The sequence below is a fragment of the Dendropsophus ebraccatus genome, chromosome 4, assembly GCF_027789765.1.
Source record: "Dendropsophus ebraccatus isolate aDenEbr1 chromosome 4, aDenEbr1.pat, whole genome shotgun sequence".
Classification (NCBI taxonomy): Eukaryota; Metazoa; Chordata; class Amphibia; order Anura; family Hylidae; genus Dendropsophus; species Dendropsophus ebraccatus.
In genome coordinates, this window is record NC_091457.1 from 151206472 (window position 1) to 151221915 (window position 15444).

At 39.9% G+C, this 15444-nt stretch overlaps 1 protein-coding gene across 5 annotated transcripts in view; it reads right to left on the reverse strand.

The window, feature by feature from the left end:
* KCNT2 (potassium sodium-activated channel subfamily T member 2) overlaps positions 1-15444 on the reverse strand; it is a 389104-nt gene that overhangs the window by 23329 nt on the left and 350331 nt on the right. For all 5 annotated transcript variants that reach the window (XM_069968986.1, XM_069968985.1, XM_069968983.1 and 2 more), the window contains one exon: positions 14819-15116. In XM_069968986.1, the coding sequence (XP_069825087.1) occupies positions 14819-15116 (298 nt within the window). The remainder of the gene's footprint in view (positions 1-14818; positions 15117-15444) is intronic.

Genomic DNA, 15444 nt, shown 5'->3' on the forward strand with positions numbered 1-15444 from the left:
TGAGGTCCAGGGAGATATTTCCTCATGCTAAAATGCTTTTACAATAACAAAACCATTGACTTACATATTAAATCAATACATAAAAAAAGACTGACTAGCTAGGCTAAGCTGTCTTCCTCCTCTTCCTGATGTGGTCTGTAGTAAAGATGGTCACAATAAGGTCTCTTCTCTCTCTTCTTTCTTCCTTTGGTTGGGCTCACACTTTGTTTTTGCCATCTGTCTTACATATGTGTTGGGAAAAGGTCCCATATAGGGATGAGCGAACTTCGAATACGTTCGGGTTTGTCCGAACTCAAACTCTCATCATTTGATTTCCGGTGGTAAGAAGTTGGATGCAGCACTAAGGCTGCTTTGAAAACATGGATTCAGCCATAGGCCTGTATCAATGTTTTCCAAGACCCCCTAAGGCTATGTTCACACAGCGTACTTTGTATGCCAAAACACCTTACATGTTCTTTTATGGGATCCCGGCCAGAGCGTATACACATAGTATACGCTCCGGCCGGGATCCCAAGCGGCGCCGCAAAGAACTGACATGTCAGTTTTCTGCAGCTGCAATTCAGTGAATTGCGAGCGTAGGAAACCCTGTCAGTTTACACAATGAAGGTAGCGTCTCCAACCGCTTGCTTCATTATGTGCTATGAGGAGTTCTGATGCAGGCGTGCGCTGATGCGCCCGTATCAGAACACTGCAGTCGGAAAGATCATCCGGCCAGTGCTGCAGTACCGGCCGGGATGATCTTTGCAGAGAACAGAACGGCCGGTCTCATACGCCATGTGAACATGGCCTAAGGCTGCATCCAACTTCTTCAGCTACTAGAAATAAAATGATAAGAGTTTGAGTTCGGACAAACCCGAATGTACTCGAAGTTCGCTCATCTCTAGTAACAGAGAATATGTTTAACTGAAACAGTCTAACTGTGACAATCTAGGGCTATGTTCACACTACATAAAAGTACGGGGCAACAACGGGCGTACTTTTGGAGCGGGTGAACAATGCCTGTTTCTTTATGGGATCCCGGCCGGAGCGTATACACATGGTAAACGCAGCGGCCGGGATCCCATAAGGGGCCGCAAATAACTGACATGTCACTTTTCTGCGGCCAGAATCCAGTGAATTCCGGCCGTAGAAAGCCCTGTCAGTTCACACAGTGCTGCTTGCTTCACTGTGTGCTATGGGAAGCTCTGATGCGGGCGCATCAGAGCTCTCCGGCCGGAAAGATCGTGCCGAGATGATCCAGCCAGAGACCGGTCTCTTACGTAGTGTGAACATAGCCTAAGACTGTTCCCATTTGCAATAGAGTGGTCAACACAGAAGTCGATATTGCAAATCTGATTGTGGCAATTTATATCCAAGAAAAATCTGATCTTCATTCATATACTGCATAACCACCATTCTATTTTCACTTTCATTTAAGAAATACAAGGGTGTCCTGAGAATTTTGACCATGTAGCCTGTTGGTAAAGGATGCCACTGTTAGACATTTAACCAACAGACTACATTTCACTAGCTAACAAAGCTCTTTAAGGAGAAATCTAGCATTTAAAAAAAAAAATTACTTTAAAATCCGTCAGGGGCAGGGGGAAACATCATAAGGAACAACTAGTTACCTCACCCCATGCCAGCCAATCATCCCTGTTACAGAAGGTCCCAGCCTGAAGACATTTTCCCCAAAATCTGATGACATCTTATCTTAGAGAAAAATGCCTGACCTGGCCAATGAGTGCCTAATCGGCCAATCAGTGACTACAGTGGTGTCCCACCCCAGTCACTGACTGAGCGGGGCATTCATCAACCAGGTCATGCAACTTAGCTCTGCCCATAGAGAACACAGGGATGCTTGGCTGGGCAGATCATTCCTGTGTATGGGGAGGAAAGGAGAAGACGGAGAGATAACTGTTGGCTAAGCGATCATTCGGCCAACAGTTATTCGAAGGTCACAAGCTTGGAAAACACAACAACTGAGCTCCGGGAGTTTTGCAAAAATACAATAAAATAAATGGCGTAGTTTAAGAGTCTCCACTGATACATTGAAAATGAAAACATGAAAAAAATAAAATAAAAAATAAAAAATGAAGGGTCCGTCGAGCTTCTTACACTTTGATGTAAAAAGGGCCACCCTGGTAGTTCCCTATTTGTGTCCCAATACTCTTAACTGAGTGGGACTTAAGAAGCTACATATCAGGGTGGTTTGGTGATCCCTTGGCAACAGACTTTCCTTCCTAGGAGAGATATCTGGCATGCAAAGCAATAAAATGAATGACTGGTCCAACCGATGTGTGGAGGGCATCCAGGTATACCATGAGGAAGCAGAGAATAAGATATTAAACTCTATAGAGTGACTGCTATATGCTGAGAAATAATTGAGTCTATGTCATTTGCCAGCATGACTATTCTTTTTTCCCAGTAAGGACAATAATGAAATTGTCTACCTAGTCAGATCTAATTTACAAGCGATCGACAAATTCAATTTGATTTAAATATTACTCACTAAGCGCGTCCATTTTCTTCTTCTTCTTAGCGGTTGTAAGGGCAGACTGCTAGCAGTAGTCCGATGGCATTTGTGTGTGTGTTTGCATTTATCTATCTATCTAGTCTTTTATACATGTGTCAAGTCCAAGTCTAGTGCAATACAATAATCATTGCAGTAATTTAGCTGAAAAAACTGCTTATGGCTATGTTCCCACAATTTTGGTCGTTATTTCATAATGATGGTTGTTACTGTACAAATGACTTTAACCGGTTACTGGCCATTACTTGGCCTTGAACAGTAAAAAAATATATATATATTGTGGGAACATAATCTATATCAAAAACACCAGTAGGCTTGGTTCACACTATGTATGACACCAGCCGCTCTGTGACCCAGCCATGTCACAGAACGGCCAGTGTTAGTGAAGATCATCCCATCTGGTACTGCAGTAGAGAACTTCATATGTGCTGAATTGTGATGCGGGCGCATCTGTGTGCGCTCGCATCCCAATTCACCATAGCCAACAATGAAGAGTGCGGCTGGAGCCGCGCTCTCCGTTGTGTGAACTGACATGTCTGTGCAGCCGCTATTCAATGGCTGGAGTGTATACTATGGGGGACATGTATGAAAAGGCGTAAATGCCTTTTTTAGGTGCAGATGGGGGAGACCGGCGTAAAAATATTCGCAAAAAGTATTTTTGCAAATATTTTTTCGCATCTGCCCCATCTGCGCCACCTTTGCCAGTGGGGCGGAGAGGGGGCGTTATGGGGGGTGCAGCTGCGTGCGCCACATTTAGCATTTTTCCGTGGAAAAATTACACTGAAATCTACGGCAGCTCTGAAAACCGTAGGTTTCAATACGCCTCTACATAAATCCCCTGATCTAAGGAGCTGCGGGGACATTTGTAAGCCCGACGTAAAAACCGCCTGATTTCATAAATGTCCCCCTATTTGTATACACTGGCCAGGATTTCATTCAACATATCTTTTGCATTAATAACGGCCGTTGCTGCAAACTGCAATAACGGCCAAGATTTATGTAAAAGATACGTTGTGTGAACATGGCCATATACGGAAAAAATATAAAAAAAAACTCCACAAAAAGAACACCAAAGCAAAAAATAAAGAATGATTGACGACTGAATACAAGTTTACATTTTAGGATATAAATAAAAAGAAAATTACTTTGCATTTGTACAGCTTTAAATGATGAGCTTTATGAGATGATGACTATAATGAAATGTGAAAGAAAAGATTCCTATATATCATGCTCATCCACACACAGGGCATACTAATACAGCGGAAAGAAAACCCTAGGAAAGACTTTATATGTATCCAGCAGCCCTGAATACAGCCGAGCATAGAATACAGGGTGTATGGTCTAAGCATTGCTACAAATAACTCCGGGAAGAATTGTATATGTGGGTAGAGTGTGGCTAAGAGAAAGCCACATTTATCATCTAATCACTTTTATTTGCTGTCCTGTAGCGAGATTTTTTTTTTTTTTATAAAAAAAAAGAATGAAAAATGTCCTTTACAAAAATTTTTCCATTTTTATTAATATATAGGCAGCTAAAAGGGGTTATCCAGGCTTAGAAAAACATGTTGGCTTGCTTCCAAAACCAACATCACTCTCAGTTTGGGTGTGGGTTTTGCAGCTTAATTCCATTGAAGTGAATGGAGATGAATTGCAATAGCACATACAACCTGAGGATAAGATGGCAGCTTCTAGGTTTGAGTGGGATCTGGGAAGTGACATATCAGGCCCACTCAGCGGCCGTAGCAGGGACCCGTACTGATGCCGGGGAGGTACTATTAGTCCATGTTGTTATGTTCATCCACCTCTTCCCCGGACATTTTGAAAAAAAAAAAAAAGTCTGTGCACATACTACTTTAAATTAAATTTATAAGCTTTCTTTTTTTATATTCTTTATAGGTTACAGTACATCCATGTTATAGTCTTATAAGCAAATATAGCAAAATAAAGTTAAAACCACGCAATAGGATTCTGCTTAGCAAATGTCGCACCTGTGGCATTACGTTGAAGAACTGTCAGCTCTTTATTAACATTATCACAAACTTATTTGATTATAAACAACCTCCCAGCAGATCTCCAGTCCTGAAGTGTTAAAGGGGTACTCCAGACTCAACTGGTAACAGAAAGTTTGTTATTTACTTCTATTTCAAAATCTGAAGTTTACCAGTATATATCAACTGCTGTATGTCCTGCAGGAAGTGATGTATGCTCTCTGCTGACACCTCTGTCCATGTCAGGAACTGTCCAGAGCAGTAGCAAATCCCCATAGGAAACCTCTCCTGCTCTGGACAGTTCCTGACCTGGACAGAGGTGGCAGCCGAGAGCACTGTGTCAGACTGGAAAGAAAACACCACTTACTGCAGGCCTATGGAAACCATTACTTAATATAGTGTCAAAACGTGTTGCATCAATAAAAGTTCTAATTTGTTCTGGAGTTATACCAAGTCAAGTCCCATTCTGTAGCTGTTTCTCTTAAGGTTATTGGCACGACATATGACTGCTATGCTGGCACCTATACACCTGTGCTAAGTCATGGTCCATGATGGTGTGAGCTGGAATATCCTGTTTCTACTTCCTGCAGGACATACAACAGCTGATAAGTACTGGAGGATTTTAAACTTTTAAATAGACAGTTTTTTTAAGAACTTACTGACACCAGTTGATTTGAAAATAACATTTTTTATTTGTTTTTTTACCGGAACACCTCTTTTAAGTCTTTTTATTTTATTACTCTAAACAATGTGTCATCATGTATGACAACATGCAAACTGAAGAAGAGAGCCTAAAAGAAAAAAAAATACTAACTTAAGGAAAATGCTGTTACATTACAATAAGTACAACAAAAACAAACAAAAAAATGATATCCCTTTAAAGTTTAGCCTTATCTTAGCCTTGTAGTGATCAGCTGACCATCACTGATTAGAGACAGTAACCTTCCTGTGATCGGCTGATCTTTAGGGGGTTAGAGACGCTAACCTTGCTGGCATCAGCTGATCTTTGGTGGTTAGAGACAGTAACCTTCCTGTGATCGGCTGATCTTTAGGGGGTTAGAGACGCTAACCTTGCTGGGATCAGCTGATCTTTGGTGGTTAGAGACGCTAACCTTGCTGGGATCAGCTGATCTTTGGTGGTTATAGACGCTAACCTTGCTGGGATCAGCTGATCTTTAGGTGGTTAGAGACGCTAACCTTGCTGTGATCAGCTGATCTTTGGTGGTTATAGACGCTAACCTTGCTGTGACAAGCTGATCTTTGGTGGTTAGAGACGCTAACCTTGCTGGGATCAGCTGATCTTTGGTGGTTAGAGACACTAACCTTGCTGTGACAAGCTGATCTTTGGTGGTTAGAGACGCTAACTTTGCTGGGATCAGCTGATCTTTGGTGGTAAGAGACGCTAACCTTGCTGGGATCAGCTGATCTTTGGTGGTTAGAGACGCTAACCTTGCTGGGATCAGCTGATCTTTGGTGGTTAGAGACGCTAACCTTGCTGTGATCGGCTGATCTTAAGGGGGGGAGTGGGGTTTAAAGACACTGACTTTACTTTGATCAAGTGATCTTTGGGGGGTTATAGACACTAACCTTGCTGTGATTAGCTGATCTTTGAGGGTTAGGGCCCTCTTCCACGGGACGATTATCGTTCGCATAATCGTTGACGATAAACGATCCAAACGAGCGCTATTACGAAAGACCTGAAATCGTTCACCCATTTACATGGAAAGATAATCGTTACTTATGATCGTTCTTGTGGTCGTCTTGTCATCGCTCTTGCGTTTGTCACTACTGCGAACAACCAAACGACTTCTTATTCAATGCGAAAGATTTGCGAAAGAGAAACGATAAAAATAGGTCCAGGTCTTATTAAACGATCAATGATTTCTCGTTCGGTCGTTAGTCGATAACTGCTAGTCAAGTGAACGATTATCGTTTAGATTTGAACGATTTAACGATAATCTGAACAATAATCGTCCGGTGAAATAGAGACACTAACTTTGCTGTGATCGGCTCACCCTCACACCTTGAGCACACTGTGACGCACGTTGCATTCAGACCCTGGTTGACCCCATGGGATAGATCTCCGGAGTTGTACTTTTTATGTGATACCAGCTCTAGCAAATGTAGCACTTCAATAATAATGAACATTCAGTTCTTGCCTTGAGTTAAACTTTAATATAAAAAAAATTAGTTTCCAACTCTTCTAAAGGGAATTCCTGACTAATCATTGCCGGTCTAAGAACGGATCTCTTATCCATCTATCTCCCCATCTCAATCAGCAATTTATCTGACTTTCATTGAAGCTGAGATTAGCAAAGGACACGCAGGCAATATTAGCTCCTCGTGTGTGAATGTCAAGAGCAATCTCACCCTGTCAATATCAGGCTGCAGACAACACAATTATATTCGGTAATATTTTTATTGGGTATTTCTCCATCTAATTCTGTTTTTATTGGTTATTTTTTTTTTATTGAGCACAAAAACAATAGTAAAGGGAAAGGTATACATGGATAGAAGACAGGATTGTGTTAGAAAATATTAGATTCCATAGGAAGAAATAGGACAGATAATAAAGAGATTGCTATAAGACACAATACTGGATATGGAATTTGTTCAACCTTTTGGTAGAAATCTAAGGACTTCAAATTCTCAGAATCCAAAAATGGATACATTCCTCTACATGTAATAAAGCGTAAAAAAAAAAACAACATACATACATATATATATATATATATATATATATATATATATATATATGGTTAATGGCAGGAATATCTTATTATGTTATAATATATATACAGTGGTGCCTTGGATTAAGAGCATAATTCATTCCGCGCTTGTAATCCAAATCCACTCTGAAACGAAAGCAAATTTTCCCATAAGAAATCATAGAAATGCAGACAATTGGTTCCACACCCCAAAAATAATGATTTATTATTCTGAATAACATGTAAAACAGATGAAACAAACATTCAGAAACAGCAGAATATGTGATATTATAAGTTACTGTACAGTAATGGAGATGATGGGAAACACAAGGGCTGACAGAGACTGCAGGGAGCATGAAAGAATGAGCAGGGCAGATGTGGGCACATACATGCAGCACTCTCTGTCCGGGGAGAGAGGGGTTACAGCTATGGAGAGATTACCTCCACAGTCCTGTCCCCTGATGTAAGCCCCAGCCTGAAGTGGATCTGCTATGATTTGGAGGGTGAGGGAGACTTCCTGGGTCAGAGTACAGAGCTGTAGACCACCCTATGCAGACCATGCCCCTCCCTCGCTCCCCCTCTCACCCAATACAGGGAGCTCTTAAACCAAAACAATGCTCTTAAACCAAGTCACAATTTTGAAAAACTGTGAGCTCTTAATCCAAAACGCTCTTAAACCAAGTTACTCTTAAACCAAGGTACCACTGTGTGTGTGTGTGTGTGTGTATTTGTATATATATATATATATATATATATTACAGTCTATATTTATATAGTGCTGGGTTCACACTATGTTTTTGCATCTGTTCATCCGTTTCATTTCAGACTAAAGACAAATGTAGTCAACCATGTTTTTGAGTATGTTAAATATTTTTTTAAATTTGTTTTTATATTGTCCCAAGTCAATGGAAAATTGACTTGAGACATATAAAACAAATATGTTTGACGGACAGCAAAAACTCAGTGTAAACCTAGCTTTTTTAGTTTTTCTGTAACTAGACAGAAGTAAATTAAAGGGGAACTCTGAGCCGGTTAGACAAATCTAACCTGCTGATAGCTCCCTAGTGGGCACAAGGCACTGAGGAAGAATGCATGTTTATTGCCTTCATCCTCAGCGCCATTCCAAGGCTATTAGTTGTGCCAGGTAGGCCGTTAGAGGAATTGGGGGCATGGCTACCATCCCGCCTAGCACTGATACGACCCGCCCCTGGGCCGGCATCCTAAACTGAAAATCATAAGAGAGGGTGGGGCTGATTAACAATGGAGGGGGCTGGGCCAAGGGCAGGCCAAATCAGTGCTTAGAGCGGTAGTAGCCACGTCCGCAGTGCTCCTAACGGCTTGCCAGGCACAACTACCAGCACGGTAACATCGCTGAGAATGAAGGCAAGATATATACCTTCAACCTCAGTACCCTCTGCCCACTAGAGAGTAATCAGCAGGTTAGATAAGTTCCCCTTTAAACTGAAACCACCTACAAAATCCCCAAAAATTCAAAAGTCCACAAATATGATGTAATTTTCTAGTACTGGTCCCCACATATGTACAGTAGCATAGAACCCCAATAAGCTGCAGGCCCACTCCCTGCTGTGACAACATCAACCCAAGATGGGGCCTGGGAGAAGAGGACGGGGTCGACAGTTATTTGGTATGTACTTTTTAATGTGTGTTAATTAAGCTTAAAAAATTAATTGCTGGAGTACTCCTTTTACCCCTTCTGTTGACTTTTCCCATATAGGAGTTTGTCATTCAGATATCCGATGTCTTTCGGCATAACCCCAACCCTATAATAACACAATCTCAACAAAACACTGTATACCATCCCTTAAATATACAATAATAGCGCTGTACACTGGTTCCGAATATATTGCCACCCACTGTGAATATAATTCTTCTATGCATTATGCCCCATAAATATTATATAAATATAAGTCACAAACTTGCCTCCTGAATGTAACTGCGCCGCACATTGTACCTTCAAATACATTTCTGTGTCTCTAAATGTAACAGTGCCACATACTGCTTCCACAAATTTAGTACTGCAACATACAGTGAATATATATTTAATGCGGCCATCTATTCCCCCACCCCCCCAAAATAATAATGTTACATACTGTTCCCCCAAATATAATACTGGGTGCATTCACACGTACAGGATCAGCAGCAGATTTAATGGTGCAGATTTGATGCCGTTTTCAGTTATACCGCATGGGAAACGCAACAGAAAATCCGCTGCAATACGGTGTGTGAAGCTACCCTTAAGTATCAAACAATGGCCAGGGAAAAAGGTTAAGTGAACATAGCCCTATATTGCCCTATGAAAATATCAGTGCTATACAGTATATAGTGCCTCCAAAATATAGCATAATGTCAATCACTGTCAAAACAATGCCACATGTTGCTGCATGCAACTATTTTCATTGTAAATATTATTACTACTACTTCAAATAATAATAATAATAATAATAATAATAATAATAATAATAATAATGATAATAATGATAATAATAATAATAATAATAGATATTATTATTATTATTTAATAATAATAATATATGTTATTATTATTATTTATTAATATAATAATTAATTAATATATATGTTGTTATTTTTATTATTATTATTATTATTATTATTATTATTATTATTATTATTATTATTATTATTCCTTTTTTCTTTCTTTTTTTTGCTTTTGTCTATTTTCTAGTTTCCTGTCCTTTTCTAAGACACTTGGCTCAATCAATAATATTTACTTAGAAATTAATCCTCTAATTTTCCTGTGCTTAGTGAGGCCAAATGTGTGGACATTGTACAGTGTACTGTATGATATTGCTATAACGCCAAGACCAAAGCATTTATGTTAGTTTTATACACAGCCTCTGCACATGGGTGAAATCATCGTGAAATGTTTGTGATGCAAAAATCTCCAGGAGAACAGACCAAAGAACTGAGCCTTTTAAGGGCCCTATTCCACCGAACGATTATCGTTCGCATAATCGTTAATGATTAACGATCTCAAAAGAACGCTATTGCGAAAGACCTGAAAACGTTCACTTATTTCCATGGAACGATAATCGTTACCTATGATCGTATTTGCGATAGTTTTTTCTTTGCTATTTCTTCGCTATTGCGTTTGTATCTACTGTAAACGACAGAACGACGTCTTATTCAATGCGAACGATTTGCGAACGAGCAACGATAAAAATAGGTCCAGGTCTTATAAAGCGATCAACGCTTTCGGTTCGGTCGGTCGTTAATCGTTAACTGCATTTCAACCGAACGATTATCGTTTAGATTCGAACGATTTAACAGTAACCTGAACGATAATCGTCTGGTGGAATAGGGCCCTAACTCCATGTTGCTCCCTTCCGGGTGCCAGGGAAAGTTGGATCCAGCCTTGGGAAACTGAGAGAAGTTTGATCCAGCTTTTCTAGGCACCCGGGGAGGAATGGCATGGTGCGCCTTATGGAGCGGCAGTCGGCTTATTCACTTTGTTATTAATGTAAATTTGCTCATCTCTCGAGCCAGTTACTTACCCGCATCTTCTCCCAGCACTAAACATTCTCATTTTATGAACTAAACATTTATGCTGTGGGAAAAAAAAAAATCAAGATATTCGACATCCATCGATAAATCACTGACAGAATTTCCTGAAGATTTGGAGAAGATTTAGAACCGACTGCATTTCTTACTGCATGGTGGTCAATGGGGACTATAAAATCTCAGCCTAGCAGGTTGCGGTTTAGGATCATTGATTGGATTCTTCATGTGAAACAAATCAGTTTAGATTGGAGGAAGAATTCATTTTCCGAGACTTTGTTGCTTCTGTAAGGAACATTGATTCATTTATTAAATGGCCAGATAGACTTCAGTCCCAGCTGGAGTGTGAGGCACATATGGCGGAGCGGGAGTAGCTGGCCTCTTCTAGTAATAAATATACACGTCCTACTTCTTAATCTTCAGTATTTATTAAATAACTTGAGGGCAAAGTAATGAGCAAAGTGACGGATGTTTAGCACTCAAGAGTTTCCCACTAAGCCGTCTTACCCAGCTGTCAGTTCTTCTACTTTCCTATTTCCTACTGAACAGCCAAAGCTTATGGTAAGAAATGAGGGAATAGTGAAATATTTGAAATTCGATTCAAATAGCCCCCGATATTCGTATATTCAATCAAATATCGAATCCCATTATAGTCTATGGGAGAAAAATACTCGGGACTTTCAAATCAATATTCGACCACTTGGAGGTCACCAACTCCACAATGACACCTCAGGAAATGATGCCAACATCATTGGAATGCAGATAAGACGGCAGGGGAAGCATACCTGGGTGCATCTAACTTTTTGGGGTCTCCTCCTACGCAAGGGCCCTATTGCACGGTGCGATTATCATTTGCTTACTATTGTTCGCTAATCTATTGCTGTAATTCCACGTTTGTTTGCTCAAGTTCCGCATTTGTTCACTACTCGTTCATTATAATTGCAGATTGTTCATTGTTTTTCTGGGATCAGATGGAGTAAACAATCGTAGTAACGTACGCAATAATGATCGAAACTAACCACTATAGTTCTGTGTAATATGGTGAACGATTTCAGGTTAACGATAAACAATCTTGTTTGTAATTGTTTGTCAGTAAACGTTAAAAATCGCTTTGTCTAATAGGACCCTTAACACACTGTCTCAAAACACCTTCTATACCTCTGTTTTCTATACTTTTAGCCCTAACATAGGCTTTTGGGTGTCCCTTCCTACTTAACTTCACCTAAAAGCTCTCTCTCCCTGGTATACAGTCTGTCCCTCTCTAGCTCCAACCAGCAACTGACACAAATCTGAAATTCCCTATTTGTATACTCAGGAGGTGACATAGTTTAGGCAGCCAATCACAGTTAAAGCTTTTTTTAAAAGTCCTGCCTATTCCTAGGGCCTGTTTCTCCCCCCTGCATGTTTATTGGCTGGAAAAAAGCTACGGGGGGGAGGTGGGAGGGTGAATTGTACTATTCACTGAATAGCGGCCGCAGAAAACTGACATGTCAGTTTTCGACGGCGCTGCGAGAGATCCTGGCCGAAGCTAATACTATGTGTATGCACGTCATTGCGTATATACACACAGACGAATAAAGGATACGCTACGCACCCTGTAATTACTCCGTTATTACGTATTTTACGATTTGCACCTGATAATCTGTAAGCACCGAAACGTACACTTTTACTGTATGTTTAATATCTGTTCATGAATGTTTAGCGAACTTGAACCACACAATCATTTTTTTTTTTTTATGTTCGTGATCCGAATCGAACATCTGGATTTTCGTTCATCACTAGTTCCTAGTTACCTGACCTCTGTGTAGCCCCAGCCTTACCTTGTAATCTAATCAGTGTTGATAAGAAAATGATTGCAAGTGATCCGTACAGAACAGGAAGTCTATTTAAGGGCAGATTAGATGGACAAGGTGTGATCTTCTCTTGCCATCAATCTTCTAGGTTTATTATGTTAAGCTGCCACTAATTGCATCTATTTGTAAACATTCCAATTCTTAGGGTGGTATTACACGGAACGATTATCGGTCAAAAAAAGTTAAATCGTTTGTATTTGAACAATAATCGTTTAGTGTAATAGCAGACAACGATTAAACGATAAACGAGAAATTGTTGGTCGTTTAATAGAATTTAGACCTATTTTAATCGTTGATCGCTTGCAAATCGTTCGCATGTAATAAGACGTCGTTCGCAGTAGCTACGACTGGACGAACGCAATAACGATCATAAGTAACGATCATAGTTCCGTGCAATTGGGTGAACGATTTCAGGTCGTTCGCCATAGCGGTCGTTTGAGTTCGTCTATCGTTGATCGTCTAAAAATCGCTTTGTGTAATAGTACTCTTAGTATAACAAAGTACAATATATCGCTAAAATTTGGCAAAAAGGAAGAACATTTAATAAAACAAAAATCTTAAATAAAAAAAAAAAAAAAAAAGAGGCTAGAGCATTGGAAGAAAGGTTTTGTTTTTCACAAAACAAGAGGGATATGTATCTTAGTCCACCAGAGTGATGGATTCTTACAGGAAATACTTTCAATCTTCTTTTAAAACTCACGGGAGGAATGTTACATCCCGGAGCTATAAAAGACAGCTAGAAAAAGAATGGTTGGTAGAATATATTACATATTCCTCCATTGCAGTTTCATGAATAGAAATGGATCACATTGCAGATGTACTTCGCCATCATTATACGCCGCTCCGAACAGCACAAAAATTGATCTCCCAGCTAACGTCCTCACATGTGCTACACTGATAGATTGTACTGACAGCCAAATAAACTCTGGGTTATATTCCGGCTCTATACATCACACAGACACTTTTCTATGTTTTTCTTAAAATGCGGCATCTCCTATTGAATTTGGCTCGTCCGTTATGCTTTTTGTGTGTATAGTGACAGGCAAATGGAAAGAAACGGCCACATAAGAATGTAAACAAATATATCAGACAACCAATATTGTACATAGCTCCATACCATATGATTAGTGTTCTGTTATCAACCCGTCCCCCAGCTCCAGGTGGTTTCAATAAAACCAATTTTGTCATATTTTTTATTTTTAACCAATTGCACTCCAGTCTGTCTCTGTTGTGCCTTTTTTATTAAATAAAGCTTTAGGTTATGTCTCCATCAAGTCTAAATAACATCACTAAGACATCAAATCTTTGGGTTCTCACTCGGTTTTATTTTACATCCACAGTTGTTCAGCAAATGTCAAATTAAATGTAAGAGATTTCTCTTGCACTGGTTATGTACTATAATGTGTATATTTTGGGACTTTCTCAGCTTGAGAAAGACCTCTTTGGTCGAAACGTTGCTGCTATGTTATTGCCATGAGGGAATAAACACACTTTTTCTTCACTTTATCAACGCCTGGATGCTGTTACCTTTTTGCATTTTTCTATGGACTTTGTCCTGTTGGACTACAGGATTGGTAACTTTGTCTCATCTATTTTCTATATAATTTTTTATAATGTTTTGAGTCTGCTTAGAGACAGACTAGGTGTGCTATGGTATTTTTGCCTTTTTTTCACAGTTCCATAACAACAGAACCTCTATTCTCTAGATCATTTAGGTTCCTGGTTTTTGGATGCCCCTTAATGATACATTTACATTTACTTACTGTATAGGTAATAAATCCCCAGCTTTGCTCAATAAGACTTTAAGGCCATTAATGTATAAGTCATACGAGACTCCTTTAACCCCCTCAGCCCCACATTAAAGGATTTTCTACTAGACAGACAGAACTTTGCTTTGTTCTGATGAGGGTCGGGAACCGTGAAACAGCAGCCTACAGATGGGTAACTCTACCTTTTGGAGGATATTCTGACTTGGCTTTTAATCCCCAGTCATGATTTAAGTCTTCTTAAATTGGCCAAGCATTGTCTGGCTGACCTGCCACCTCCAATAGTAATATCAAATATCAGTGTACAGAAAGTTCTCATGCTTCTGGAGGAGAGCTCTTTTGCATGTTATGTAATGTTATTACTTTTATATGTCATCATAGGCTTAAATCATTTTGAGAAAACGACATGGATAATCCCAGGAACACGTTTCTTTGGTAAATATAGTCTACATACCATAACCAGCTATTGAAAGACCCAGATGCTTCATTCTGTTCTTCACTAATGCTGCCAGTTCTTGCCTCTCCGACCTTCGACACAACGTCATCCTCTGTTGACTTATCCTCTCTGTTTTGTTGGAATGTCGGGGAACTTTCCTGCTGAGTCTTCTGGCCCACTGCATGCTCTTCCTTCTCAGTAAGGGGTGATCGGACTGATCACTGGATGTTGAATTCCGATGATTGCTACGATTTAATGTTGTGTCTTTGGTTTCTTTTGTGTCTTCCCATTCTTCAACGCTAATAGATATCTGAGACTTTAAAAACAAAACAATTTGATGGTTGTTATTTATCGTAAATGGATGTCAAAGTGGATCTGTCACCTATACAATTAGAGATGAGCGCAATTCAAGCATGCTTGAGTCCGATCATTCGGAATTTTCATAGTCTTTGGGGGGGGGGGGGATTTATAATGTCTTAAGTTAGTCCGGGGATTTATGAAGAATGGCATACTTGTATGCCGGTCTTAACTTAGGCCCCGCCTCCTTTCTCCTGCCGAATACACTAATAGGGGGAGCGCCTCTAAGTGAATCAGGCCAGCAGGATGCCTGAACCTGCGCCCTGTGTACTAAATCTACACCTGCT